Source organism: Akebia trifoliata, chromosome 16, assembly GCF_017979445.1.
Source record: "Akebia trifoliata isolate Shusen 1 chromosome 16, ASM1797944v1, whole genome shotgun sequence".
In the NCBI taxonomy this organism is placed as follows: Eukaryota; Viridiplantae; Streptophyta; class Magnoliopsida; order Ranunculales; family Lardizabalaceae; genus Akebia; species Akebia trifoliata.
This window is the reverse complement of record NC_141390.1, coordinates 792758-820654: the sequence shown is the minus strand read 5'-3', so window position 1 is coordinate 820654 and position 27897 is coordinate 792758. Positions and strand designations below refer to the sequence as shown.

The window sequence follows — 27897 nt, the reverse complement described above, 5'->3', positions numbered from 1 at the left end:
TTATTTAACTTTAAACAATATTTTAAAGAAAAAAAAAATGATTTTTTTTTATTTGCGAGATAATCAAACAAACATAAAATTTTGCATTAGACACAACTAAGCACAACAATCACAAAACTACTTTAAGTTCAATGAACGCAAAACTCTCTAAACACAAAATTTTATCAAGCAAGGGCTTAGTGTACTAAACCAGAATTTTGACATAAGATGTGCATGTTTTGGGAAAAGCCCCTAATTTCAAAAGGAAAGATGTGTTGTAAGTAAAAGGTCCTGTGTTAATAGAAATTCTTAAAAAAATAATAAAAATAAATAAATAAAGAGGAACACTTTTATGAGCCAAAGTCCCAAACCATCTTCAGCAGAAGAGACTGAACCGGAATCATTGGGTAAGAATTTAGAAGGAAACTAATGTCGGGTCTGTTTGGTTTGGATTCCCAATTCCCAATATATGACGATCGAAACAGTCCTTTATGTCTCATTTATATTTTTTTTTGGAAGATTTGTGTTAATTTTGAGATGAAATCGACAACCCATTTTCAGGAAAGAGTGGTTGATTCATTCAAGAAGAAAAAGAAATAAATGGTTCCGAGCTGCTCGATTTCGTCGAAAGAGGCTCATTTATTCCAGAGCTTAAATGGGATTCGAAACCTTGCAGAAACTCTTCCATTCAAGGTAAACTTATCGACCTCACCACCTGACCCATAATAATAATAATAATTTTAAAAATTAATTATGTCGCTGAGTTGAATCGTTCGAGTCAACCCGGCTTCTATACATCATTGTTACCTTACCTGGTACTCTTAATCTGTCGAGTGATACACCGTTTGTATGAGAAAAGTGATTCATAGTCACCTCGTCTCAAACTCAGTAAATTCGAGTCATATCTGACTCGTTTGACTCAGTACATTGGAAACTCAACATACTACTATTTTCAAAACAAATATAAAAAACACACACACACCCACCTCAAATCCAATTTAGAAAATTCATACCAGACTTGGTGCAACAAGTTTCTTGTTTGTCCCTTGTCATTACTTTTTTCATCATGTCTGATGGATTCTCATTTATATGAACTTTTTTAATTTTTAAGGGTTTGATATTCGAGCACATCTATAATCCAATGGTACGTCACATCTATTTGTTTGGACTTGTAGTGAAATGTTGGATTTCTAGCTAAGGAATTGTACCTTGATTATTGTTGAGCGACCAACTACTCCAAAAGACCGATCTATTGGAGAAGGGGAGAACTATGAATATAAGAGCATTAGGTTCGTATAGCATGATAAATTTGGGGGTCCAACTCAAAACCAATTGGCAATGAGTGGAGAGGCCCAGGATCTTATAAGGAGAGAGACAAGGCAATTTGTGTCCGATGTGGGACCAAACTCAACACTTTTTCTTGAGCTATATTGAAGTAATCTGAATCGGCCACACTTTGTCTAATAGTGGCCATTGCTTTTCGATCTAACTTGTTCCTTTCGGCCTTGGTCATACTCTCCGGCTTCTTATTTTTTCCCCTCAATTGGTACATTTAAGTCTTTAAGGAAGAGAACATCTTCCACGTTGGGTTTCTATAAACTCCAATTAGTGTCATTGAGTTTCTCTACACTAAAGGTTTAGTCCATAACCATCAACACCTAGAGCAATCTAAGCTCTGATACCACTTTGTTAGGACTGGGTGTCCAGTAATTAGTGTGACTATCGATTCAAGCCTAGAAGAAACTTTAGAGAAAATGACTGAGAGAGCATACACTGAATTTAATGTGGAAAACCTCCTAAAAGTATGAGGAAAAATCACGGACGAAAGGCTAGTAAAAAATTTTCACTAATCAAAGAAAAATGATTACACACCTTTTCAGAATCAATCTGACAAAAAGATTACAAACCTTAAAAAATTCCTTGATCATGAAAAAAATATTAAGTCCGACGCCACCACTTCGAAATCAATTTGACTTTCTCCTTTGAGATCTTCAGTGACCCGAAATATCTGGGGCTTCAAGCAATCCGAAATCACTTTGGAAAATTTCTTCCTTACACACTTCTTTCTTGACTTGGAAATCAACTCCAACTCTGTTGCAAACTCTATCAAAAACTCAAGAAGAAACACAAGAGAATAATAGAGAAAGAGAGCAACTTTTGCATACACACCACTCACAAATGAGCACAAGTCTTGGCATGCATAAACACACTTATGTGTTAGTTATTTAAAAACAAAGAGAGAAGTGACATTTACTTAAATGAGAATTAAAGTTGAAGAAGTGGAGGTGGGCTACTTTAATTCCCAAGGACATCCAATGTCTCAATGCCATAAAGCATTGAGCCATTGGCTACATTCATACTACTATTTTCAAAACAAAGTTTAAAAACAAATATAAAATATTCAAAGCAAACAGATAAAGAATTCATGTATTAGAAAATGGGCTTTGACTTCAACACTTTCCTTAGGATACTTACTCCAAATGATTTGAGGCCAAATAACTCTTTATTGTAAATTCGAGTCATAACTCTATATTGTAACTTTGGGAATGAATTAGGATATGTTAGAATTTATTTATAATCATTGTAAGGGGTGAGGTTATCTTAGGCGCTTGAGTGTACATGTTGATTGTTGTTCAAACGTGAGCGTTCGCATGAGATGTCATTCGCAAATGAGCATTAGCATACAAATCAGTTGCAAGATTGGGTGGGGCCGGTTTGGGCTTTTGCTTAAACTGATTTGAGGACTATTAGGTCATCATTGCATCAAACAAGAAGGAAAACTTGAGTGACATAAGGGAAATAGAAAGGATTTTAGAGTAGGATTAATACTTGCTTGAGAAATATTTTCAATAGTATTCCCCCTTCTAAATGACACCTAAGGGCCTAAGTATGGAGTCATCTAAAAGGACAATGATCATGTGTCGGGTCCCACCTGACACGTTGTCAGCTCCTTTCCTATGAGTAACATTGCAAAGAATACTTTTGTTGATATTGGAAGTGGTCCCATGACATTGCTGGGTATCTATAGTTGGTCTCCTCCCCAACTACTAGACCATACCGTGTTTTATCTCATGCATCGATTGGGCCCACCTAATGAGCCATTGAGTTGGCAAGACCCACAATATCCTAGATCGGTATTTTACAACAACACTTTACTAGATTGCTCTATATAGCATTTTGGATGGCCAGGTCAGACCCAAAATATGGCATCTACAATCATAGATCAATCACAACAGTTCATTTATAGCATGATTACATGGAAAGTAAATTTTACCTTGTATGCATTGGACATCTTCTTGAAATTAATCTTGTCTTCTCTTTTGAGATGAAAATCCAACCTGAATTATAATTATGAGAAATAAGAGAGAGTTATGAGGACTTTTCACCTCTTTCTAACCCTAACCACATAATGGGGCTCAAAAGTTGGGCAAGTATGGGATGCTCCCTTCTTTAGGTGTATATGTAAGACTCAAACTCCAATCCGTCAAGGAAGAAGGAGCCCTGGGGAGCTGCACTTTACTTGGTAAATTACGTTTCTTTTCACTTTCTTCCTTCTTTTTTGACAAACGTGGTGGTTGGTCCATTGACAATATTTGTTGTGCCTGACCAGGCTAATCCTTGGAATTTGGTGATTTCAACTTTACCAAAGAAACCTGAATGTCATAATACTGAACCCACAACCTCCCAAGTGGGTCTATTTCTAATAAAACTCTACTTTCCTAACAAGTGCTATTAGTTACAGACTTAAAATCTAACTAATCCGTTACCTTGGTGGGAGCCTTTGTTTGTATTAATTTTATGTATTTGTGTAGGCATGGTTCTTAGATCAGTTTGGAGTTCTTCATGATGGGAAACAACCTTACCCGGGTGCCATTTCAACATGTATGTTTTAGTTTGTTAGTTTTGGTAATTTAATAATCCTTTCCAGTTGAGTATCGTAACAGGTAGCTTTCTTTTTTGGTTGAGTGGTGTGATAGTGCTTACCATCAACTAATTTCCTTTGTGGGTAATAGTAGAAAAGCTAGCAAGCCATGGTGCCAAGATGGTGATCATAAGCAATTCTTCAAGACGTGCATCGATGACCATCGAGAAGATGAAGAGCCTCGGATTTGATTCCTCTCTCTTCCTAGGGGCCATCACTAGTGGAGAATTAACACATCAGTACCTCCAAAGGTTTGAATTGCTATATATTCTTTTAAAAAAAGGATTAAAACCTCATATGTGGTCTATGATGCCCATATACAGACAGTAATAAAGGAAATGGGTATGACTCTTTGTTTGTCAAATCAAAGTCAGGGATACGGGTATCAATATCCCATCATATAATTTGATACCATGTACTAATTTTTAATTTTTCTTAGGCTAAGTATCACTTCTTAGTTGATGCAATAATGGGGTAAAAATTATAATACCACAAAGCTTCTGCTGTAAGATTGTTTGCGATATATTGTTAGCAATACATTTGCTACTGTAAAATTTTATTAAATTAAAAAGCAAAGGAAACAAGAAAGCAAACCTAGGCAATCGAGTTGATCTACGTGGAAAATACTAGACCAGAAGAACAATGACACAAGTAAGAAATGAGCTTCCCTCCCGTGGCAGCATTTTCCCATTTAAACACAAACTCCTCAAACAACAGACCTCCAAAGTCGTAAAAACCTTCTACCAAAAATACAAAAGAACTTTGATACTGAGAATAGTGGAATGCATATCTTCCTCCTTACCTTCAAAAACCTGCTTCTTATAAAGGCCCTAACAAATCACAATTGGAAACAATCTTCATAGATCCTTCCTTTAGAAGAGAAGGCTGAATGTACCAACTTAGAAATAGGTCCATTACAGAATAAGGTAAGGCCCAACTAACTCCAAAGGAATCATATAAGAAAATTGCTTATCAAAAAAATAAAAATAAAAATCATATAAGAAAACCCATACTTCCCTAGATAAATTGTATTGCTGAAGTATCCATGCAGTATTTGGTATTATATTATGTGACACTAGTGCGTTGAGCGTGTTGGAGTGTAGTGATGCTATCCTTTACGATGCATAAGGCATTGTCCATCATCCTTATATTAGCCAAGTCATGTTCAATATTGGTCGAGTCACTCCAACACATCGTTGGTACGATGAATTTTGCATTTCAACATATCCTACCTAACTCCTAATCGACTCTTTCAGCTAGCATGAGACTCATCTCAGTTTTTTCTTTGGGCGATTTAGCTTCCCTACCAAGATTTTTATCCTCTTCTTTAGTGGATTGAGGTCTCATTGAGGAATGTGGGTTGCTTTGTTTTTCTAGGGATAGACACAAAAATGCATGTTTTTTCTTTTGAATAATTATGCCCTTAAGGAATGATGACATGTTGAGGCTTCTTGTTGATTTAACTTTGGTTGGAACTCCTTGATTTGAAATTGCCTTCCTTGCCAAGTTTTTCAACTACATTCAAGAGATTTCTCTTATTTCTCTTATTTTACTAAATTGAGTGAGTGAAAACTTGGTGAATTTGTTGAAAGTTGGCACTCTATACTCAACTCTGATTTCTCTTCTGTTCCTTATTTTACTAAATTGAGTGAGGGAAGACGTAGTGAATTTATTGAAAGTTGGCAGTCTATACTCAACTCTGATAATTATTTTCCAATATGGCAGTTTGAATTTCGCACTTTTTTATTCTATGAACAAACAAGCCAGAATAAGTGTTTGTTTTTCTATAGAATTGGAGCTGGACCAGATACTAGAGTTCCTCCAACCAAAGTCAACTTAGCCAGTGCCAAGTTGATCAATGAATTATTGAACATTGTTTTGTTGCAGAGCTTGTGCTCCTCTATTTTCGTTCTATACATATGACAAAAACCAGCTTATTTGTCAGGAAATTTCAAAAAACCATGGTGTTCAGGAATCATGAAATGTTTTCTTTTCAACCGACCAGGGCAACATACTTATTTCAACATAGACAGCTGTGTCATCCAGGCTTTAGCCAAGTTTTGCATACCCTTCAGATATATTTATCCATAGAATTTTTATTTTTATTTATTTTTAATTACAAGGTTCCTGTTGTGTATTCTTAAATTTGACTGTGATGGTGCTATGCCAAATATTAACTCAGTTGGATTAGTGTGACCACCCAATATATAAATATTATTTGGTAAGCTTACCCAATCTTTTCTTTCAGTTCAAAAGAATGTCACAAATCGAGTTTTATTCTGTTTCGGAGAGTTATTCGCCTAGCCAAATTCTTAATAGGATTCATCAGACAGTGGTTCCTATTTCCCGATCTGCACAACATTGTGTGTTTGAATGGAGTTCAGAGATCTGAACATCGTTGCTAATGATTACCTTATATATATAATATTCTGTTTGTAGAGTTGCATTTCTCAGATATGGAATCTATTGTGTGGCTTTTGTCATAAATAGGAGGGATGATGAATGGTTTGCAGCACTAGGAAGGTCATGTATTCACATGACTTGGAGTGATCGGGGTGCAATATCTCTCGAGGTATGCTAATATGATTGATGTGTTTTAGAACTCTTCTCTCTTCTTTTCGCTCAGTATACCATATCAATTGACTGAGAGTTACCAATACATAACAATTATGGTGATTTTTTGAACATGTAGACACTGTACTACCTGGTATAACAAGTAACACTGGCATGACTATGTAAAAAATTGTTAGGAGAAGGAACGCATTAACTGAGGTGTCAGCACTTTGAATTAAAGAACAGAACTGTTGTCTGGTATTGTGTCCAAATGTGTTTAATAATTATTATACATCCATAATGCATCTCATTTATGTCCAAATAAAAAATGGGGTTGTTCTAAAGTTTCCAATACTAGTATATTTGTTTGTATGACTTCATGTCCATCTGATATTGAACCATAATTTTTTTTTTGAAAACTCTTTCTTTTTCCTCAAATAGTAGTTCTTACTAGTGAGAGGAGTATAATTCGGGACACTTTACATTTTCAGCTTCATCATCTGTTGGGAAAAAACTATGACTAATTCTTCTATCCTATTACATTAATTGTTGATTTACTCTCTTAATTATGTTCATTGTTTTCGATTGTATGATATAGCTCTGTTCTTAGTGTAGGCACCAAAATTTTGAGGAGGCCTTTACAAATTTTATAAATAAAAATTCATAAATTTATTAATGGGCCTCCTATCCAAATTGAGTCCATTAATTGGAAATGTGCCTCCTACAAGCTTGGGTTTTGGACTTTCGCAGATAAAGCCCATGATCCAGTAAATACAAGTGATCCACACATTGAAATATTGGGCCTTATACCCAAATAAATAAATTTGGCCCAATAATGATCCATAGAATCCTTAAAATAGGATTTGGACAAATTTAGCCTTTTAAACAAATCAATTAAACCTCTTTAAGTTGGGGTATAATTGGAAAGCTAAATTACCTTTAAGTCTATAAATACAAGAGCCTCTCTCATTGAGAAGGGAATCGGGATCACTTTCTCTCAGAAGACAGAAGCTCTCCCTCTAGAGAAGAAGAAGCTCTCAAGCCCTCCTCAGAGACAAAGCAAGGTTCTTCAGAGATCCGGACTCCGACTAAAGAGAAGATCAAGCATAAAGCCCTTCTCCGGAAGCCAAGAAAACCTTCTCAACCGATAAAGCGCGAAGCCCGGAGAGAAGAAAATCTACAGAAGCCTCTACAGAAGATCAAGCACAAAGCAAAACCACCGTTCAAGCAACCTTCTCAGCCGATAAAGCGCGAAGCACGGAGAGAAGAAAAGCTACATACGTCATCACTATTTTGTACTTGACTGTTAATCAGAGGAAACACTGAGATCTGTATCCACTTTTCATCAAAAATCAATAAAATCATTTGCGATCATATTTCACGGATCTCGAGGTAGATCCGTAGAAATTTATTGTCGACAAATTTCTGGCACGCCCGGTGGGACGATCTCAACCTCTCATCTTTCAGTCAACTGCAAGAACATCACCTAAAGCATCGATGGCATCTCGCAACGTCAACGCTATCGCATCTGCCGCTACTGAGAAAGGTAAGAAAATCCTTTCTTCCAATCTTGAATCTGATCAGGTTACTAGTCACGATCATCATGTGACACGAACAAAGACAAAGACTGGTGGAATGAAGCTAATGGAGCCTCTCCAGCATCACTCCAAGAAACGTGTCACAAAAACGGCACTTACCACAAAAGAATCGTGGGCGGACGTGGTAGAAGACGACTCGTCAGATTCTGGATCTGATTCGAAGTCAAGCGAGGGATCGTCTAGATCTTTATCGATTACTTCTCCGTCACAAACTCACACATCCATCAGAGCAGTGATGACAGCTGGAGCGTTAACAATGGAGGAACAAGTTGCCCAAATGGCAGACACCATCAACAAATTAACAAAAGCAATGGAAGACAAAGACATTCAAATTGCAACTCTCGCCAGCCGTTTGGAGCAAAAAGACAAAGAGAATGAGTCGAGTGCTGGACCTTCCCATCCTCCAGGATTCACCCCTGAAGCATACATGGCTCCGCATGAAGAGGAACAACGGGCAGATTATTCTGGTTCACGAAAAGCTACTCGAGATCCACCACAAGGGTCTGTTGCCTCGCTTTCTGTCCAACAACTGCAAGCAATGATTACTGACACCATTCGTGCTCAGTATGGGGGTATGCCACAATCCTCATTGGTTTACTCCAAACCTTACACTCAACGCATCGAACAAATGCGTCTTCCGGCAGGATATCAACCACCAAAATTCCAACAGTTCGAAGGAAAAGGCAATCCAAAGCAGCATATTGCCCACTTCATCGAAACTTGCAACAACGCCGGTACATTCGGTGATTTCATGGTGAAACAATTCGTTCGTTCCCTCCGAGGCAATGCATTCGATTGGTACACTGACTTGGAACCCAACTCAATAGATAGTTGGGATCAACTTGAAAGAGTGTTCCTCGGCCGCTTCTACAGCACTAGAAGAACAGTAAGTATGGTGGAGCTCGCTGCCGTCAAACAAAGAAAAGATGAACCAGTCATCGAGTACATAGAGCGATGGAGAAATCTTTCCTTCAACTGCATGGATCGACTCTCCCAATCTTCTGCTATCGAGATGTGTGTTCAAGGGATGCACTGACAACTCCTTTACATCTTGAAAGGAATCAAGCCACACTTTCGAAGAGCTTGCTACTCGAGCCCACGACATGGAGCAGAGTATAGCTGTGCACCAGACTCCACGACCAAACGAGCCTCGAAGGCAAGAAAAGAAGGATGGCAAGTCCTTCAAAACTAAGGAAGTCTTATCCACCACTACCAGCAAACCTGTCAAAATCACAGGTAAAAGAAGAGAAGATCAGCCACGAGCTGATTCAACACAAGAAAAAGGAAAAGCCTGGAAAACTCTCAAAGAGCTTGAGGCAAAAGAATACCCTTTTCCCGATGCTGATGTCTTGGGCATGTTCGAAGAGCTACTGAAGTTAAAGCTCATCGAACTTCCAATACCCAAACGACCCGAAGAAGCAAGTCGCGACAATGATCCGAGGTATTGTCGTTATCACAGGGTGATTAGTCATCCAATTGAAAAATGTTTCGTCTTCAAGGAGAAAATCATGGATTTGGCACGTCAAGGGAAAATTGAACTTGACTGTGCCGAAAATGTTGCTACTTCCAACATGACGTCTGTCACATTTGGATCTTTTGATCCAATATTCTTGGTAAGTCAGTATGCAACGCAGATTTCATCTTCACAAATCCCAAAAGTTCTACCTCAACCATCACAACTCATATCCGTACATTCCGATGTTGAAAAGGCCCATCCCACGTTGGGGGCAAGGCCAAATCAAAGAAAAATCATCACATTTCCTACTTCACTTCAACAAGGACCACAATCTCATCCGACTTCAAATTCAAAGTCGAGTATATCACAATCTACTTCAGTTGACGACGAAGGGTGGACGGTTGTCACTCGTCGAAAAAGACGTCCTACATACGTGCCAACTCTTTCTACTCCAAAGCCAAAGAGAAATAAAAGAAAGTCAAAACCAAGTACAGGGTCAAAGAAACGAAAGAAAGCAACAAAGAAGAAGGCTTTCCGAGTTCCGCCTACAGACCCCGAAGACATCCTTCAGCAACCTCCTCGTGTGCCAGTCACACTTCTAGAATTCTTACCCAAGAAGCTCTTAAAAGAAGTCTGCACGGTTTCATGTCATCAAGTAGAAGCAGAAGTGCTAGAAGATGATGTCGGTGATAGGTCCGAAGAACATCCTAATACTTCCAGTAATGGAGATCAAAGACTTGACAAAGACAATAACACCTCGAAAACAAATGATTCGCAGGTCGACTTAGATTTGTCCAGTAAATTTCAAAAAGTTCAACTTACTTCAAAGCAAAGCTCAACTGAATCAAAGCAAGAAGTTCAACCCAACATAGATCTACCAGAAGATGGTCTGTGCATGGCCACAATCACCTTTACTGACGAGGATCTCCAATTGGGGTCTCGACCTCACAATAGGCCGCTTTATGTTACAGGTTATGTGAGGGAAACTAAAATTCAAAGAATCCTCCTGGATTGTGGTTCTGCGGTCAACATCATGCCAATTCGTACTATGAAACAAGTTGGCATCTCATCGGATCAACTTGCTCGCAGTAAGTTGATGATTCAGGACTTCAACTTGGGAGGTCAAAGAGCGATCGGCATGATAAGAGTCAAGCTCTCTATTGCAGATTTGGAGTCAACAGCACTTTTCCACGTGATTGATTGTAAAATTTCATATCATTTACTTCTCGGTCGACCATGGTTACATGAAACTGGAGTAGTACCATCCACATTACATCAATGCTTCAAGTATTACCAAGATGGTGTGCATAAGCGTGTAATAGCCGAAGATCAACCGTTTGACAAGGCAGAAACGTATTTTGCAGATGCGAAATTCTATTTTGAAGGGGATGTCATTCAAGAAGCACTTCCAGTTTCGGTACCTCCTTCGAATAAGCAAAAACCTGACAAAGGAAAGCATGATATGAATGACGCCGATAAGATTTCTCCCGGTCCTCTGCTTCAAAAAGAACGAAGTAAGAAGCAAGAACCAGAAACTCGACAGATGAAAGTGAGTCAATCAATGGTGGACGCGTCATCCACAGTTGTATCGCCAACCCCAATGCTTCGCTACGTGCCACAATCGAGACGGAAGCCGGGACAATCACCTTTCGAAGAGATTTCTTCAAAAACTAAACTTCATGTCTCTAAAATCGAATTGGAGACGTTGAAAGAAGAGTTGACATTCCCGGTTACACCTCTCCAAAAATCTTACATAGTAAGGACACCAGTGGAAAACGTTGTCCCAACTACGTCAATTGCGAAGAACCATGAAGACAACCTCGCAAAAGTAGAGTCCAAAAGTTGGTTCGGTCCTAAAACTTCAAAGTTATTCGAAATTGCTGGTTACGGAAAAGGTGAACCCGTACGATTGGGTGAACTACTACCAACTGATCAAATTCATGGTTTAACTTCAACACAAGTCAAACTCGTTCGAGCTGGAGAAAAGGTTTCATTCACACGAGCGGGGCTAGGGTATACGTCAGAAGCTCCAATCAAAATTTCTAAGATGAAGACGGCTGCTTCGCAACATACTACAATAGAAATCATTGATGAGTCTGAAGAAACACCAATTCCACGAACATCGGTCTTTGATCGAATTGGTGGCCACGTCTCGACCACGTCGGTATTTGACCGATTAGGTGCTTTAGATGATCATCATGATGTACGGATTCATAAACCTCGTGCGTCTGCTATATCTAGACTTAGTCAGAATGTTGGGGTAAAAATACGAAAAGAATCGCGACGTCGACCTAAGCCAATGAATAAACATGTGGAGCATAAAGATAGTAGTGGCTTGCATAACACTATTCCATCTCGCATGAAACGACAAACGACTTTAGAAGTCTCGATATCAGATGCATTGGTTGTGAAACGACGCACCATCATCCTCACAAACCAAACGAGCAACAACAGAACTTCAACTGTTGAAACAGACAATTCTGAAGATATCGTTTCGGTAAATCATATTACCATCGAGGAATTCCCTGAAGAAGATTCTACGTCTTCAGATGAAGAACTCGAAAATGCTCCACCGGTCTTTGAAGAAGGCGGACAAGCCACTGTAGATGACTTAAAAGAAATAAATCTAGGGACAATTGAAGAGCCACGACCTACGTTCGTTAGCACTCTTCTAAACCAGCATGAAGAAGCCGAGTACCTCAAGTTGCTACAAGAGTACCGAGATGTATTTGCTTGGACTTACAAAGAAATGCCAGGACTTGACCCGAAGATCGCTGTTCATCAGCTTTCAGTTAAACACGGAGTTCGCCCAATAAAACAGGCACAACGTCGTTTTCGGCCAGAGTTGATACCACAGATTGAGACAGAGGTCAACAAGTTGATAGAAGCTAGCTTCATCCGAGAAGTAAAGTATCCAACCTGGATTTCCAACATAGTTCCAGTAAGAAAAAAGAATGGACAAATTCGAGTATGTGTCGATTTTCGTGACTTGAATAATGCATGTCCAAAAGACGATTTTCCGCTTCCAATCATAGAACTTATGGTTGATGCGACTACAGGACATGAAGCCTTGTCTTTCATGGATGGATCTTCTGGTTACAATCAAATTCGAATGTCGCCAAAAGACAAGGAGCTTACAGCCTTTCGTACCTCAAAAGGTATATATTGTTACAAAGTTATGCCTTTTGGACTTAAGAATGCTGGTGCCACTTACCAGCGAGCTATGCAGAAAATCTTTGATGACATGCTACATGACAAGGTGGAATGTTACGTTGATGACCTAGTAGTAAAGTCCAGAAAAAGAGAAGATCACTTGCAACATCTACGTGATACCTTCGACAGATTACGGCGGTACCAGCTCAAGATGAATCCATTAAAATGTGCTTTTGGAGTCACCTCGGGTAAATTTTTGGGATTCGTGGTTCGGCATCGTGGTATTGAAATCGATCGAAACAAGATTGAAGCCATTCAAAAGATGCCGGCACCAAAGAACATTCATGTTACTAGGAGCATTGTTGGCTCAAGAAAATAACGAAGGAAAAGAAGGTGCACTCTACTACTTGAGTCGAACTCTTGTTGGAGCAGAAGTAAACTATTCACCTATCAAGAAGACATGTTTAGCGTTTATCTTTGCCACAAAGAAACTCCGACATTACATGTTATCGCACACAATTCGACTCACTGCGCGGGCCGATCCACTCAAGTACATCATGACAAGGTCAGTCTTGTCGGGAAGACTAGCTAAATGGGCCCTTCTCTTATCAGAATTCGAGATTATTTACATCCCTCAAAAAGCCGTAAAAGGACAAGCATTAGCCGTTTTTCTTGCTGATCATCCTATTCCAGCTGAATGGAAATTATCTCACGACTTGCCTGACGAAGAAGTATTTTCTATTGATGTACTTCCAGCTTGGAGAATGTTCTTTGATGGCGCAGCTAGAAGAGATGGAGCGGGGGCAGGTGTAATTTTTATCACCCCACAAAATGAGGTATTGCCATTTTCATTTGCCTTGACGAAATTATGTTCAAACAATGTTGCAGAATACCAATCTCTGATCATTGGTTTAGAACTCGGGCTAGAGATGAAATTACACCAATTCTATGTGTATGGTGACTCACAGCTTGTCATCAACCAACTTTCAACAGAGTATGACGTCCGAAAACATGAGTTGGTACCTTATCACCAATATGCTACACAACTTCTAAGTCAGTTTGAAGACGTCATCATCAAACACATACCAAGAGTCGAAAACAAGCAGGCTGACGCTTTAGCTAGTCTTGCTGCAAGTTTGGCTATGCTAGAAGGAGAGACAATGAGTATCCCTATCTGCCATAGATGGGTACTACCTCCTTTGATAGATGAAAATTGCGAATTGCATGAAGCAAATATCGTCGAAATAGCCGAAGTCAAAGATTGGAGACAACCACTTATTGACTATCTACAGCATGGGAAGCTGCCAGACAACCTAAAGCACAAAATCGAAATACGTCGTAGGGCACCTCGATTTTTATATTTCAACGATAAATTATATCGTCGCTCTTTCGATGACATCTTGATGAGATGTCTCGGAGATGATGAAATTCAAGATGCTTTAGAAGAAGCACATTCTGGAGTGTGCGGTTCACATCAATCAGGGCCGAAACTCCATCATAGTCTAAAAAGGATGGGATTTTACTGGCCTACTATGATGAAAGATTCTTTAAACCATGCAAAGAGATGTAAAGTTTGCCAATTTCATGGAGATTACATTCGTCAACCGCCGGAGCCATTGCATCCTACAATCGCATCTTGGCCCTTTGACGGGTGGGGACTTGATGTCGTTGGACCACTCCCAAAATCTTCAAGGCAACATCTCTATATCCTCGCCGCAACAGATTACTTTTCTAAGTGGGCTGAAGCAGTTCCCCTTCGAGAGGTCAAGAAAGAAACGGTAGTCGATTTCATCAAAAGTAATATCGTCTTCCGTTACGGCATTCCACGATATATCATGACAGATATGGGAAATCTTTTAGCAATACGCTGATGGATCAATTCTGCATGAAGTTTAACATTAAGCAGAGATGTTCTACAATGTACAACGCTGCAGCAAATGGACTCGTCGAAGCCTTCAACAAAACTCTCTGCAAGCTTCTTGAGAAGGTTGTCTCAAAATCGAAAAAAGATTGGCATGAACGAATTGGAGAAGCATTATGGGCATACAGAACCTCATACCGCACCTCCACACAAGCCACACCTTACTCATTGGTTTATGGAGTTGAAGCTGTTCTCCCATTGGAACGACAGATACCTTCCTTAAGGATTGCAATCCAAGAAGGTCTAACTTGCGAAGAGAATATCAAATTACGTCTAGCTGAACTTGAAGCATTGGACGAAAAGAGATTGGAAGCACAACAACGACTAGAGTGTTACCAAGCCCGTCTGTCACGTGCATTCAATAAGAAAGTCCGACCACGTTTTTTTCAAGTTGGCGATTTAGTTATCGCTGTACAACAACCAATCATCCTCTCACACCGTTCTGGAAAGAAGTTTGATCCAAAATGGGATGGGCCTCATGTAGTGAAAGAAGTATACACTAATGGTGCATACCTTCTTGTAACACCAGAAGGATTACGTCTTGGTCCAATTAACGGCAAATTCCTAAAAAGATACTATGCTTAAAAGAATGACGCTCCCCGGCAAGAGCCTAAACTGTTTGACAACGCTCCCCAGCACGAGCCTAAACTGTTTGACAATGCTCCCCAGCACGAGCCTAAACTGTTTGACAATGCTCCCCAGCACGAGCCTAAACTGTTTGACAACGCTCCCCAACACGAGCCTAAACTGTTTGACAATGCTCCCTAGCACGAGCCTAAACTGTTTGACAATGCTCCTCGGCACGAGCCTAAACTGTTTAGCAATGCTCATTATCGTATGAGCTTAAACTACATGATACTCCTGACCCGCATGAGTTAAAACTGTGAACGGTCCAAAAAAAAAAAAAAGAATTGAGCTCGCTAGATTGAAAATCCGAGAGGGCGGTCTAGGCAAAACTTAGAGCATCCATCTGAACTACGTTATGGTTTGATCCCATTTTTGGGTACGTAGGCAGCCTGTAAAGTTACTTCAGGTTCAACCACATCAACAAAAAAAAAAAATCATCATGCTCAATAATGCTCTAGCGCTAGAGTTTCGCCAACTGACTGGACAAATAGTTCGTCGCATGGATCTTCTACATGCATAAAGCTTGTGTACCGTGATTCTTTTAGCCAGTTGACGTTTGTCAGCCAGTTGACGTCATCCACTTCTAAGCATTACTGATAAACAGTTGCTTTAGAAAGTTAGTCAACTAACTGGACAAATAGTTCGTCGCATGGATCTTCTATGTGCATAAAGCTTGCGTACCATGATTCTTTTAGCCAGTTGACGTTTGTCAGCCAGTTGATGTCATCCACTTCTAAGCATTATTGATAAACATTTGCTTTAGAAAGTTAGTCAACTAGTTGGACAAATAGTTCGTCGCATGGATCTTCTACGTGCATAAAACTTGCGTACCGCGATTCTTTTAGCCAGTTGACGTTTGTCAGCCAGTTGACGTCATCCACTTCTAAGCATTACTGATAAACAGTTGCTTTAGAAAGTTAGTCAATTAGTTGGACAAATAGTTCGTCGCATGGATCTTCTACGTGCATAAAACTTGCGTACCGCGATTCTTTTAGCCAGTTGACGTTTGTCAGCCAATTGACGTCATCCACTTCTAAGCATTACTGATAAACAGTTGCTTTAGAGGTTAGTGAACTAGCTGGACAAATAGTTCGTCGCATGGATCTTCTACGTGCATAAAACTTGCGTACCGTGATTCTTTTAACCAGTTGACGTTTGTCAGCCAGTTGACGTCATCCACTCTTAAACATTGCTGATAAACAGTTGTTTTAGAGGTTAGCCAACTAGCTAGACAAATAGTTCGTCGCATGGATCTTCTATGATCATAAAGCTTGCGTACCACGGTTGTTTTAGCCAGTTGACGTTTGTCAATCAATTGACGTCATCCACTCTTAAACATTACTGATAAACAGTTGTTTTAGAGGTTGGCCAACTAACTGGACAAATGACTCGTCGCATGGTTATTTTGTGTGAGCAAATCTTATGTCAAGTCATTCTTCTAGCCAATTGACGTTTGTCAACTAGTTGACGTTGTCCACTCTTAAGCACTACTGATGATCAGCTGCTTTAGAGATTGGCCAACTAGTTGGACAAATAGCTCGTCGCATGGTTCTTCTGCTTGAACAAATCCGGCGTCAAGTGATTTTTCTAGCCAATTGACGTTTGTCAGCTAGTTGACGTTGTCACCTCCTAAGCACTACTGATGAACAGCTGCGCTAGAGATTGGCCAACTAGCTGGACAAGTTTTTCGTCGCATGGTTCTTCGACGTGTACAAATCTTGGGAGGATAACGGATAACGAAAATTGAAGTTGTTAGTTGCCAAGATTAAAGTTACTGCAAAAAAAAAAAAAGTGTATGTTAGAGCAACGTCATAAAAAGAATCCAATGAAGTAAGATAAACAAAATATCAAATTTTCAAGCACCATGAACCGGATCAAAAAACAATGATCTATGCATGAGGCCGTGAAGAAAATCCAAATCAGAACCACAATAGTACCTTGTGGACCTTATTGAAAAGACTTTGTTGAAGTTAAAATAACCCCTTTGTTTAATAGAAAGGGCAAACACATTGATTTAGTTCAATACTGTGAGATTAAAGCAAACTATGCGCTCCATTGCAGAAATGATCTTGCATCCAACATATGGGAATCATCTTCAGGAGGCCGAGACTCCAAAGATTGTAAGATCTGATTCAGGGTACTATGATGAAGATGATTTAAAGCAAAATATTGATGAAATTGAAGCCATCAACAACCACCGTTCTGTGGTTATCATAACGTTCTTGGCTGCTGAGGTTGCTGCTTGTCTTTGATCAACACAATCATTAGATGCCTCTAAGAATTTTCTCAAGACGTCGCCATGAGCCAATCTCCCGTTGTTGTGGTCACTAGGTTCTTTCAACAGTACATCAACTATTCTCCATTTTTCATCTGCTGGGCAAACCCACCTAAACCTGTTGACATTAACAAAGAGTAGAGAGATTTATCCTTCTTGAGAAGTCATAACCACCAATATTTCAGAGAATTTGCTCTCCAATAGTGATCTTCAATCACTATTATATAGGGTGTGGCGTTTCTTTAAAGATCAAACTCTCTGTGTTTGAGTTTGGGATGAAGACAAACTCCTATCTACTTTGGAAAGGTGTTTAAGGATTTCCTGCAAGCAGATGGTTGTAAAGATAAAAAATTTTTTTTGAAATAAATAAATAATGAGAAGGAGTTGGAAAAGGATAAGGTTTGATGAAGAAGAGTTGAAGAAAGAGAAGTGATTGCTGGAGATGCCGTGCACCTTAGTTGCAGGTATTATCATGTCGAATCTACCTCATCTCTGCCATGACTGCTGTTGTTGCCATTATACTCTTGAGTACTTTGACAATTCTCTTTGGTCACATAAGCTTGGATCGGCTAATGGTGCACCCAACAATGGTAGCCCAGTGTTTTGGCGCATCTAAACCATCCACAAACCAAGATAACATTCCGCCAGATCTTATTTATATCACTAATCCCCAAGCAAAGGAGTTTCCCTAACAAACAAACTAACTTCTTGGATCCGTAGAGAGATCATAATAATCTATGGGATTTTAGCTAGAGAAACCTCCAAATTGAAAGAGAATCCTAACTAATCGGTGAAAGAGGAGTGGGATTCTACGTGGCTGAACACAACAGAGACGTGAAGAAGAAGAAGTACAGAGGCGTGAAAAAAAAAATCAGTAAAAAAAAAAGAGATAGTAAGCTAGGCTTACTAACTTAGTAAGATTCAAATCTTACTTAAGCAATTTTGCTCACCTTATGGCCCAATACATCTAAAGCCCAAATCATTGCCCACATTGAAAGTGGTTGAGGTGGCCCAATACATCTAAAGCCCAAATTGAAAGTAGTGGAGGTGAGAAGTACGTGCCTGTTTGTGATAGCTGGAATGGTTAAAAAAAAACAAAAAACAAAAAGTCAATACAGAAACATTTTAATGGGTTTTGTTCTTTAAAAAATCAGAACTCAAGGGCTTTGATTGCATACTTCTCATGTACGTGGCATACCCAACCTTAGAGGATTAAGTAATTGGGTACAAATAACATTTTAATGGGCTTAAGCGAATCTAAGTCCAATTCTTATATGACACGTACCTACTACCAAAGCAATTTTCTAAGCCAAATTTGTGATGGGCCCTAACCTTCTACGTGTAGGGTCCGAACTCCAAACTATTTGTTTCAATGAGACTCCGTCATCATTCCTTACCAAATATATCCCATGAAAAAAAAAAGATTGAGCTTCTCAATTGTCCAAACCGAACTACAAATTCTTAAGCACATACGGTAGTTCTAAAGCATAATTTCAAGGACACATGGTTGGGGATGCTCTCCAAATTTTAGCTATCAACATAGTCAAGGATGTACCATCTTCAACTACGTTTTCAATAACACATCCTTGAGGGGGCATTTGTAGGCACCAAAATTTTGAGGAGGCCTTTACAAATTTTATAAATAAAAATTCATAAATTTATTAATGGGCCTCCTATCCAAATTGAGTCCATTAATTGGAAATGTGCCTCCGACAAGCTTGGGTTTTGGACTTTCGCAGATAAAGCCCATGATCCAGTAAATACAAGTGATCCACACATTGAAATATTGGGCCTTATACCCAAATAAATAAATTTGGCCCAATAATGATCCATAGAATCCTTAAAATAGGATTTGGACAAATTTAGCCTTTTAAACAAATCAATTAAACCTCTTTAAGTTGGGGTATAATTGGAAAGCTAAATTACCTTTAAGTCTATAAATACAAGAGCCTCTCTCATTGAGAAGGGAATCGGGATCACTTTCTCTCAGAAGACAGAAGCTCTCCCTCTAGAGAAGAAGAAGCTCTCAAGCCCTCCTCTAGAGACAAAGCAAGGTTCTTCAGAGATTCGGACTCCGACTAAAGAGAAGATCAAGCATAAAGCCCTTCTCCGGAAGCTAAGAAAACCTTCTCAACCGATAAAGCGCGAAGCCTGGAGAGAAGAAAATCTACAGAAGCCTCTACAGAAGATCAAGCACAAAGCAAAACCACCGTTCAAGCAACCTTCTCAGCCGATAAAGCGCAAAGCACGGAGAGAAGAAAAGCTACATACGTCATCACTATTTTGTACTTGACTGTTAATCAGAGGAAACACTGAGATCTGTATCCACTTTTCATCAAAAATCAATAAAATCAATTTGCGATCATATTTCACGAATCTCGAGGTAGATCCGTAGAAATTTATTGTCGACACTTAGCATCACTTGTTGGGAAAAAACTATGTTTTATCTTGAACTTTATAAATTAATTTCACAATTTTTCTCTCCTTTTGTATGATTTCTTTAATTTTTCATTTTTCCCTAATCAATAGTTACATTTTAAAATTACCTGTGATACTTATAATGTTTCTATGTGGAAAAGTTTTTGTTTTAGAGGTCACTGTGATGTAACTAGAAAACAATGCAAATTATTTAATAATCACTAATATCAAATGTTATTAAAAGGAGCTAGCTTGGTAAATAATAAGATATAATGAAACATTGAACTTTGTTACGTCTTTATTACATATCCCACTCATTTCCTTTAACTGTGTTGATGAGTTTATATCTCCTATTGAGATGAAGGGGTTTCATCAAAATCTCTTGGAATATATGTGAAAAGGTTAATTAAGATTAAGACGAGGGTTTACATAAAGCTTTGGTTGATGGAATAGCCTACCATGGTTGTTTCCTCTGGGTTGTTATTGATGAATGGCCATGCAATATAATATTCCTATTTGAAGTAGATCGAAACACAATGACATGTGGTATAGTGAATGTGCCTGCTATTGATGAATGGTCTCATGCAATATAATATTCCTACTTGTTCTTGGATGCCATGCAAAGTAGTAAATAAGTAGATGGTACTAGAAGAATTGGTTTTGTTGCCTATGAAATCTACTTCTATATCCTTCATTAGTTCTTGACTGTTTTTGGAATCAGTTACTGTCGCTAATGTAGACCATATGATCACCTCAAGTTAAGTTGATACAGAACTTACTGTTGAAAAGGCATTAATAGGAAAAATTGATTGAAGCAGTTACAAAAACCATGGATGACTTACGGATATATGAGGCTACACAAATGAAGATTTAGAAAATCTGAAACTCAAATTGAAAGGGCTTGCTTGATCTTGTCTTTTAATTCTAAAAAGCTTTTGAAATGTTCTCTCATTTGGATTTCCTAGTTAAAAAAAATGAGTTTTGGGGGTACTTGAACATTTTCTCCCTTCCAAAAGCTGAGTTTTGATTGAATATTTAACCATTTTTTATTGATTTGTTGTTTTTCTGATATTGTAATCGAATATGAAAAGCTAAAGTTGAGATGCTTCTTTTTTCTTCTTCTCTCTATGAGCTGTCGTTTTGCATTTATTGTCATTCCAAGGCACCTAAGAAAATTTTATATGATGGATATAAGACCGGCTATGCTTATAGAGCTGAATGTTGGTGGCCAAGAAGCGTCATGTTAATAAATTGAGCGTAGCAGAGATGAGGAGGGTGAGATGGATGAGTTGAAAGATTAGGAAAGATAAAATTAGAAACAAATGCAGTGAGTAAAATATTGGAGTAGCTCCACTAGGCCAAAAACTAGAGAAAGTTGACCGATATGGTTTGGTCATGTCAATGAAGATTGATTATGGCCTAGTTAGAAGAAATATTCAAGCTGAAGGTTCTAAAAGAGCGACTGGAATACCCAAAAGAACGTGGATGGAGATTTTGAAAGTAGATATGAACACTTCTGATAACAAGAAGTGGATCTGGACTATGGTCATATAAATGATTTTAAATTAATCTGTGGATATTATAATAAATTTTTTATATTAGAGAACAACTAACACGGTACTTAATTCTAATTGTAAATAAATTTCTTATTTCAGGGCCTCGGCTTGCAAGTGGTGGAGAAGGTTGAAGATGCAGATTTTATTTTGGCCCACGGCACTGAAGCTCTTGGGCTTCCTTCGGGTGGTGCTCTTCCTATGGAACTCGAGGATCTTGAGAAGATATTAGAGGGTTGTGCATCTAAGAAAATTCCCATGGTTGTTGCAAATCCAGATTTTGTAACTGTTGAAGCAAGAGCTTTGCGTGTTATGCCTGGTAAGGAATCTACCTCAACAATGTGGTCTCATAAGACATACATAATTCTCGTGTTTTTACTTTGGTAAAATTAGATACTATATGTTGATTGCTAAGGACGTTTCTAGGCATGGTTCACTGATTAAAATTTCACTGTTTTCATGAACGCATTTGTTTTTAATTTCATCCTTTCTAGTCTTTCCACTTATTCATCTCAACATCCTCATCTCTATTAGGTTCAATTTATTAACAGATGCTTCTTGACTGCCCAAAACTCGGCTCCACAAAGTATAGTCAGTCTTACTATCATATGATTTTTTCTTTTAATTAGAATGCGTCTGTCACATAGCACTCCAGAGCATCAATTTGGATTACAAATGCCAATTATGATCACTGACCTTTTATGACTACATCTTGAACTATATATATGGCTCGTTGGCCATCAATACGATGCCCCTTGGACAGATTGTACTTTGAAAACTATATAGACATGGTCGAGCTCCCCAAAATCCTAACACGCATCTCCACGCTAAGTTTTAGAATATCGAGGTGTGAGATATTTCCCATACCGTGATAAATACATATAACTCAATAATTTCAAACAGTGATATCATATATTGCAGCAAAAGCATAACTAAATATGATACATAAACAAAAGTAACAATCCTATCTGATAACTCCCTTTTACTTATATATAACAGAAAGAAATATTGGCGCATATTGCCAAGAATATACTAGCTTTCTCTCTCAACATAAACTGACCTATTATATCTATTGACACTCAAAACACATAAATCTACCGATCTCGAAACTGCAACAATCATAAAATTGATCATCAATCATTAAAACTTCACTTCCTATAATTGAGATGATTGGTAGGGTGAGTAACAGGGGAGTTACCTAGTAGGAAACGTATATTTCTAGATTATAGTCCTAATATGTAGATTAATCACACAAATTCATTTGTAAACAATGCAAGTTTATTAAATCATAAATCCGTCTAAAAGATTTCAATAACTGTGAAATAAAACATTGTCGTAAGCTTGAAATACCAAACATACAACATCAACACATAATATAACATACAATGACAAAGTAATATAATAGAGATTTGAAAGTCACGACTGATGTGAACATCTCAGTCAAGATACGATTCATCCAATACTCCACTAGTGTGGAACCCCACTGTTAATTCCTGATTCTATGGCTAGCCTCTGCCATACTTGAGTAACTAATTTTCCGGCTCAAGCTGACCGTTGACCAAGGCCTTAAGAAATGAGCCAAATAAGTGGGTCATTCTTTCTTGACTATTATAGACTATTAATGATCATTGACTAGTCATCTTAGTTTCTGCCAATCTGACGTGCATGCGATCATCAATAAAAATCTACATTTATACAATTATCTTTACATCTTGGTCTCCATTAAAGATAGAAAGAAAATTCTCGGATTCTTATTGTGATGTCAAGTTCTTATGCATGCCATACTACATAAGAAATCAGACATGGCAACTATTATCCTAGAGTAACATGTCGTTCCGGAAGTAACACAACACATTAATCTTTGTAAGTTTTCACAATCTCTTTAATAGATCACTAATATATATAATATAGAAGTAAAACTTTTCTTTACCTTTTTTTTTATTTTTATATACATGAAACTTCCATTTTTCTTACAAAACATGAAACCTTTTCTTTTTGAAAACATAAAACTTATCTTTTTCAAAAACATTAAACAAAAAATAATAACCAAGTATGTGAGTTGAATACCTAGTCTATCACTCAACATAATACACCATCTTTCTATTTATTTATTATTTTTTTTTTTCATTTCTTTTCTTTTCGTGTCTTACACGGCAATGAGTTGAAGCATTTCCACTCTTTTTTTTTTCTCTCGTCTTACACAATCCTCGGATTGAAGTAGTCTCACATATCTCTCTTTCATCTCACATCTCTCTTTCGAGGCGTACACGGCATATGCCGAAGCATCTCACCCTGGGTATTCACTCCACATATACACTCAACTAAGAATCACATTCTCAATAACATCACAAATTATGGCATTTCCGATGTGATTTTAATATAAAAGAACAATAACCTCTTTTGAAAATCATGTTTTTTCATCAATCCAAAACTTTGGTTTTCCTTTACAAAGTGAATAAAACATTTTTTTTAAATCACAATGAAATACACGAGCATCAAATATCTAATTTTTCATAAAATAATTCTCCTGCTCAGTTAATTAAAATCATAGAAAAACTTATTATAATTTTTCCTTCTATAATTCTTTAAAAAATCCCCCTTTTTTTGTTCCACCATAACATTTCTATTTCTAAACTAAATGGTTAATCAAAACAGTTTCTGATTAATCATAGACTATGTTCGATTAGCTCAGTACCATGCTTTATTATTCTAATTAGTTTAATGACAAGAAACATCATTGGTTTTTATTCAAAACCAATTTTACAAGAAACACTTTTACAATTAAAACATTTTGTTGCATGTTGGTGTCATCAACCAAAATAACGAGTAACATAAATGCAACATCGGCATATCAAAACTCTAATCTAACATGTATGAATTTGGCAAAATACATATATTGAACATAAAATTTTGAAATATTTCATCATTCATTTATTATTTAAAAACAAAAACATTTTCAAAATGAATCTACAACTACAATTAAGAAATTGGAAATGTACTTCCTCATTGGATTCAATTCTTAGCTTCAGACCTCAACGTCTTGAATCTTTATTCAACTAGTCCAACTTTTTATTCACTTTCACTTCTTAACGAGATCAACACCAAAATTAAAAGTCAAGAGATAAACCATTTTAAGAGTCGACTTCTCGCAATAGGTTTAACATAACTGAATATGAATTAGCTCTTTATATTCATGAATATTCTTCTAAATTATCATTTTAGATCAACTAACATAAACATTAAATCAAGTTCACGCAAAATTATATTTCTCAACAATTCTAAACCAACTAACAATACATGATTGACTAAAAAAAACTATCCTATCACAATTATGATTAATGATCACCAAATTTCATAAAATTCATTCCTCGAGATATGTAATAAATTTTCAGGGCATTACATACCTGTCACCAGAATTTGCATTCTTCCGCAATAGAAGGTCATGCTAATCGCTTATGAATGACTGTTTTCCTTTTTTAAAGATTAAATTAAAAATATGATAGTGATACACATAAAGTAGGCTTGTATGTGCTCCTCACATATTTAAATTATTTTTCTTATCTAATTTTGTTCGAGTGTACATTTTCCTATCTTTCCTGTTTTTCATATTTGCGAGAAAAAAAAATTGGCATATCACAAATTACTATCTTTTACACATTGGAATGAGCCAATACAAAATCTATATTGGGGAGAGTTTTTGAGGCAGGGCTAGAGGGTGAGAAGAATCACTCCATTCTATGGTGTATACTTATAGTCCACATAGTCAGGTACAACCATTTGATGGAATCCTAACAAAGAAGTACCAACTATCTCAGCTGTTGTACTTTTATGAACTTTTATATAAAAAAAAATCACATGGTGATATCACTCCCCCTCTCTCTTTTCGTTTTGATAGTTAAGATGATCTGGTGTATAGTAGGCTGTACAAGATAGGTGGCTCTATGAGCCCAGGGATAATCAACTTCTACTCTGCCTGCTTGGATGAAATCTACCATGCACGGAATTGGACCCAAAAGGGTTGGGTACACACCAATTAGTTGAGTATCACATGGTCATGTCATCAATTGGGTCAAGTTTGGAACTAGAAGCTGTTCATTTTCGGTAATCCCTAATGTCGAACTGACTTCCATTATGATGACTATGATAATGATAATCTGCATCATAAGTTAAGGATAGAGTGTAATTACTACTGATCTTGCTTTATTTAATTTCTCATCTTCACAAGTGGTTGGCTTTCTCATTCTCATTTGTTTGTCATGATTTAAGTATTTTAAATCTTTTTAGGTACACTGGCAGCCAAATATGAAAAGCTTGGAGGAGAAGTGAAATGGATGGGTAAACCTGATAAGGTGATGCAACCCTAATTCCAAAACTATTTCTTTTTGGACTATTTCGAACTCTAGTTAATTGAACCACACTTAAATCTACAACCCACCCAAAACTACTTTCTGTTTTAACCATTAACATTATCCCTGGCTACTTGTGAAAGCGAGGGAGAAGAAGAAAACAAATCTTAAAGAATATTTGGTCCAAGAAGAGGACTTTGAAGTGCCACTGGATTGTGCCTGTGCTATATGCTCATTGCATACACCCGGAGAGAGATTCTATGTGAAAAATGAACAAAAAGAAAATGAAAACTTTGCCAATTATCAGCTCAGTCAGATGTTTTTATCCATCTGATATTATCATAACTGGTAGGATGCATGTGAGTGAAAAATGGAAATGTTAATCCTATGTTAGAGACCAAAATATAGGCTGTATTTATTGCATGAGTAAAAAAACAGGAAAACACTTTGCAATTTAATTGCTAATAGCAGAAGTAAAGATTTCACTTAATCAGAAAATGGTTCTATACTAAACGCTAAATCTAATAAACTAGCCATAAGTAAAAGAAAAGAAATATATATATTTATAAATCTCATAAACCCATCATAAGGAAAAGGGAAAAAAAAAAATATATATATATATATATATATATATTTAAAGAAAGGGCTTAACGATTAGATTAGATAAGAAAATGAGTGATAGAAATAGTGCATTGTTCTGAAGTCATCAAAAAGCAAAACAGAATCCCAAATTTCTCAGGGACATTACTTTCTAAAAACAAAATAGGAAAAAAAATTAAGAACGACAAAAGGAAAATGAGAATTTTAGAAAATGGATTTACCGATTTAGTTAGAGAAAGAGTGATACATAGCTAGGAAGTCATCGTTGAGAGAGTCAGCTATACAATCTGTATGGATATTTTTTACAATTTAAATTGTAATAAAATTGTGAAAATCAGTAAACACTACTTTTTTTTAGTTACTTGAGATGATGGATCCTTATTCCTCTTTGGCAAATTTTCCTGATGTGTGTACTAAAAACCTTTTATCAGATAATCTATAAATCAGCAGTGGCCATGGCTGGTGTAGATGCTTGTGATTGTATAGCTGTGGGTGATTCTCTTCACCATGACATAAAAGGTGCAAATATAGCAGGAATCCAATCTGCATTTATCACTTGCGGGATCCATGCAACTGAACTTGGACTAAGTAGCTTCGGTGAAGCTCCCGATTCATCTTCTGTACAATCTCTTGCATCCAAATATGATGCTTATCCATCATTCGTTTTGCCCTCCTTTTCATGGTAGCATCTTTCGATATCGGTAAGAAATCTATGACTTTTTGGCTTCATTTTGATCGTAAGCTGTACAGATTTAATAGATTTGAGGCAATGAAATTGAAGATTTGGATTGTCCAAATCTACTAATATGAGGAATTTTTGTTTGGGGTTTTCCAGTTTTATGGTTCCATGTGAAACTGAATTATTCTTTCTTCTGAATTTTTACAGGTTTCAAAGGGTGAGAGTCATCGTTAATCAAAGAGGAAGATGTAAATGTAACAAAACCCATCACTGATGGCAACCCACTCGAAGCAATCAATTCTTTTTAAGTACCAAGGCTTCTTCTGCCTGTGATGTTGTAGAGACACTCATGGCCACATTTCAATTCTGAAAAACACTTGGACGTGCATTGAAGGGACAATGGTTTTTGTCTAATTGATGAGATTTTACACTGAAATGATATGGGAGTTAAAAATATTTATAAAAAAAAACATATTTCTCAGCAAATTCTCTATTTCTCTGGTCACAATTGAAATCTTTTAGTTTTGATAATGTTTGAAAACTTACTGATTTTATAAGGGAATCAGGGGTTGGCTTGATTTTTTGGTGCCGATAACGACGTGGTTAATATCATGCAATAGTGCAGATGGATGGTGAATGACAAGGAGTGCATTTCAATTGCACACCCCAGACACTTATTTTATTTCCTAATTTGGTGGGATAAGAAAGTTGGTGGCCATATAAGCTTTTTCTGAAAATCATAGAAATCAATTTATCTACCGACCTAATTGTCAGTTTAAATTTTTACACAAAGTTAGCACCATAACAGAAACAATTC

General features: G+C 37.3%; 1 protein-coding gene across 3 annotated transcripts; it reads left to right on the top strand.

Annotated features, from left to right (window-relative positions):
* Positions 1-237: 237 nt before the first annotated feature.
* Positions 238-27588, top strand: LOC147382147 (Haloacid dehalogenase-like hydrolase (HAD) superfamily protein). 3 transcript variants are annotated; one of them, XM_086427732.1, is made up of 9 exons: positions 238-386; positions 541-672; positions 3792-3861; positions 3993-4152; positions 6341-6473; positions 21558-21774; positions 25740-25804; positions 26833-27102; positions 27288-27588. In XM_086427732.1, the coding sequence occupies exons 2-8, from the start codon at positions 580-582 to the stop codon at positions 27085-27087; spliced, it is 993 nt and encodes a 330-aa protein (XP_086283858.1). In that variant the 5' UTR covers positions 238-386; positions 541-579; the 3' UTR covers positions 27088-27102; positions 27288-27588. The 3 variants fall into 3 exon arrangements, with proteins under 3 accessions (XP_086283858.1, XP_086283859.1, XP_086283860.1); XM_086427733.1 differs by having other exon boundaries at positions 239-386; positions 6392-6473; positions 27288-27587; XM_086427734.1 differs by lacking the exons at positions 238-386; positions 541-672 and adding an exon at positions 3428-3502.
* Positions 27589-27897: the final 309 nt, after the last annotated feature.

What these genes read in the sequence shown, in the direction of transcription:
- LOC147382147 (XM_086427732.1), top strand. Translation starts at nt 580, where the DNA reads ATGGTTCCGAGCTGCTCGATTTCGTCGAAAGAGGCTCATTTATTCCAG. An exon ending in ACACATCAGTACCTCCAAAG is followed by an intron (nt 4,153 to 6,340) that starts GTTTGAATTGCT and finishes TTCTGTTTGTAG; the next exon opens with AGTTGCATTTCTCAGATATG. An exon ending in GGATGGGTAAACCTGATAAG is followed by an intron (nt 25,805 to 26,832) that starts GTGATGCAACCC and finishes ACCTTTTATCAG; the next exon opens with ATAATCTATAAATCAGCAGT.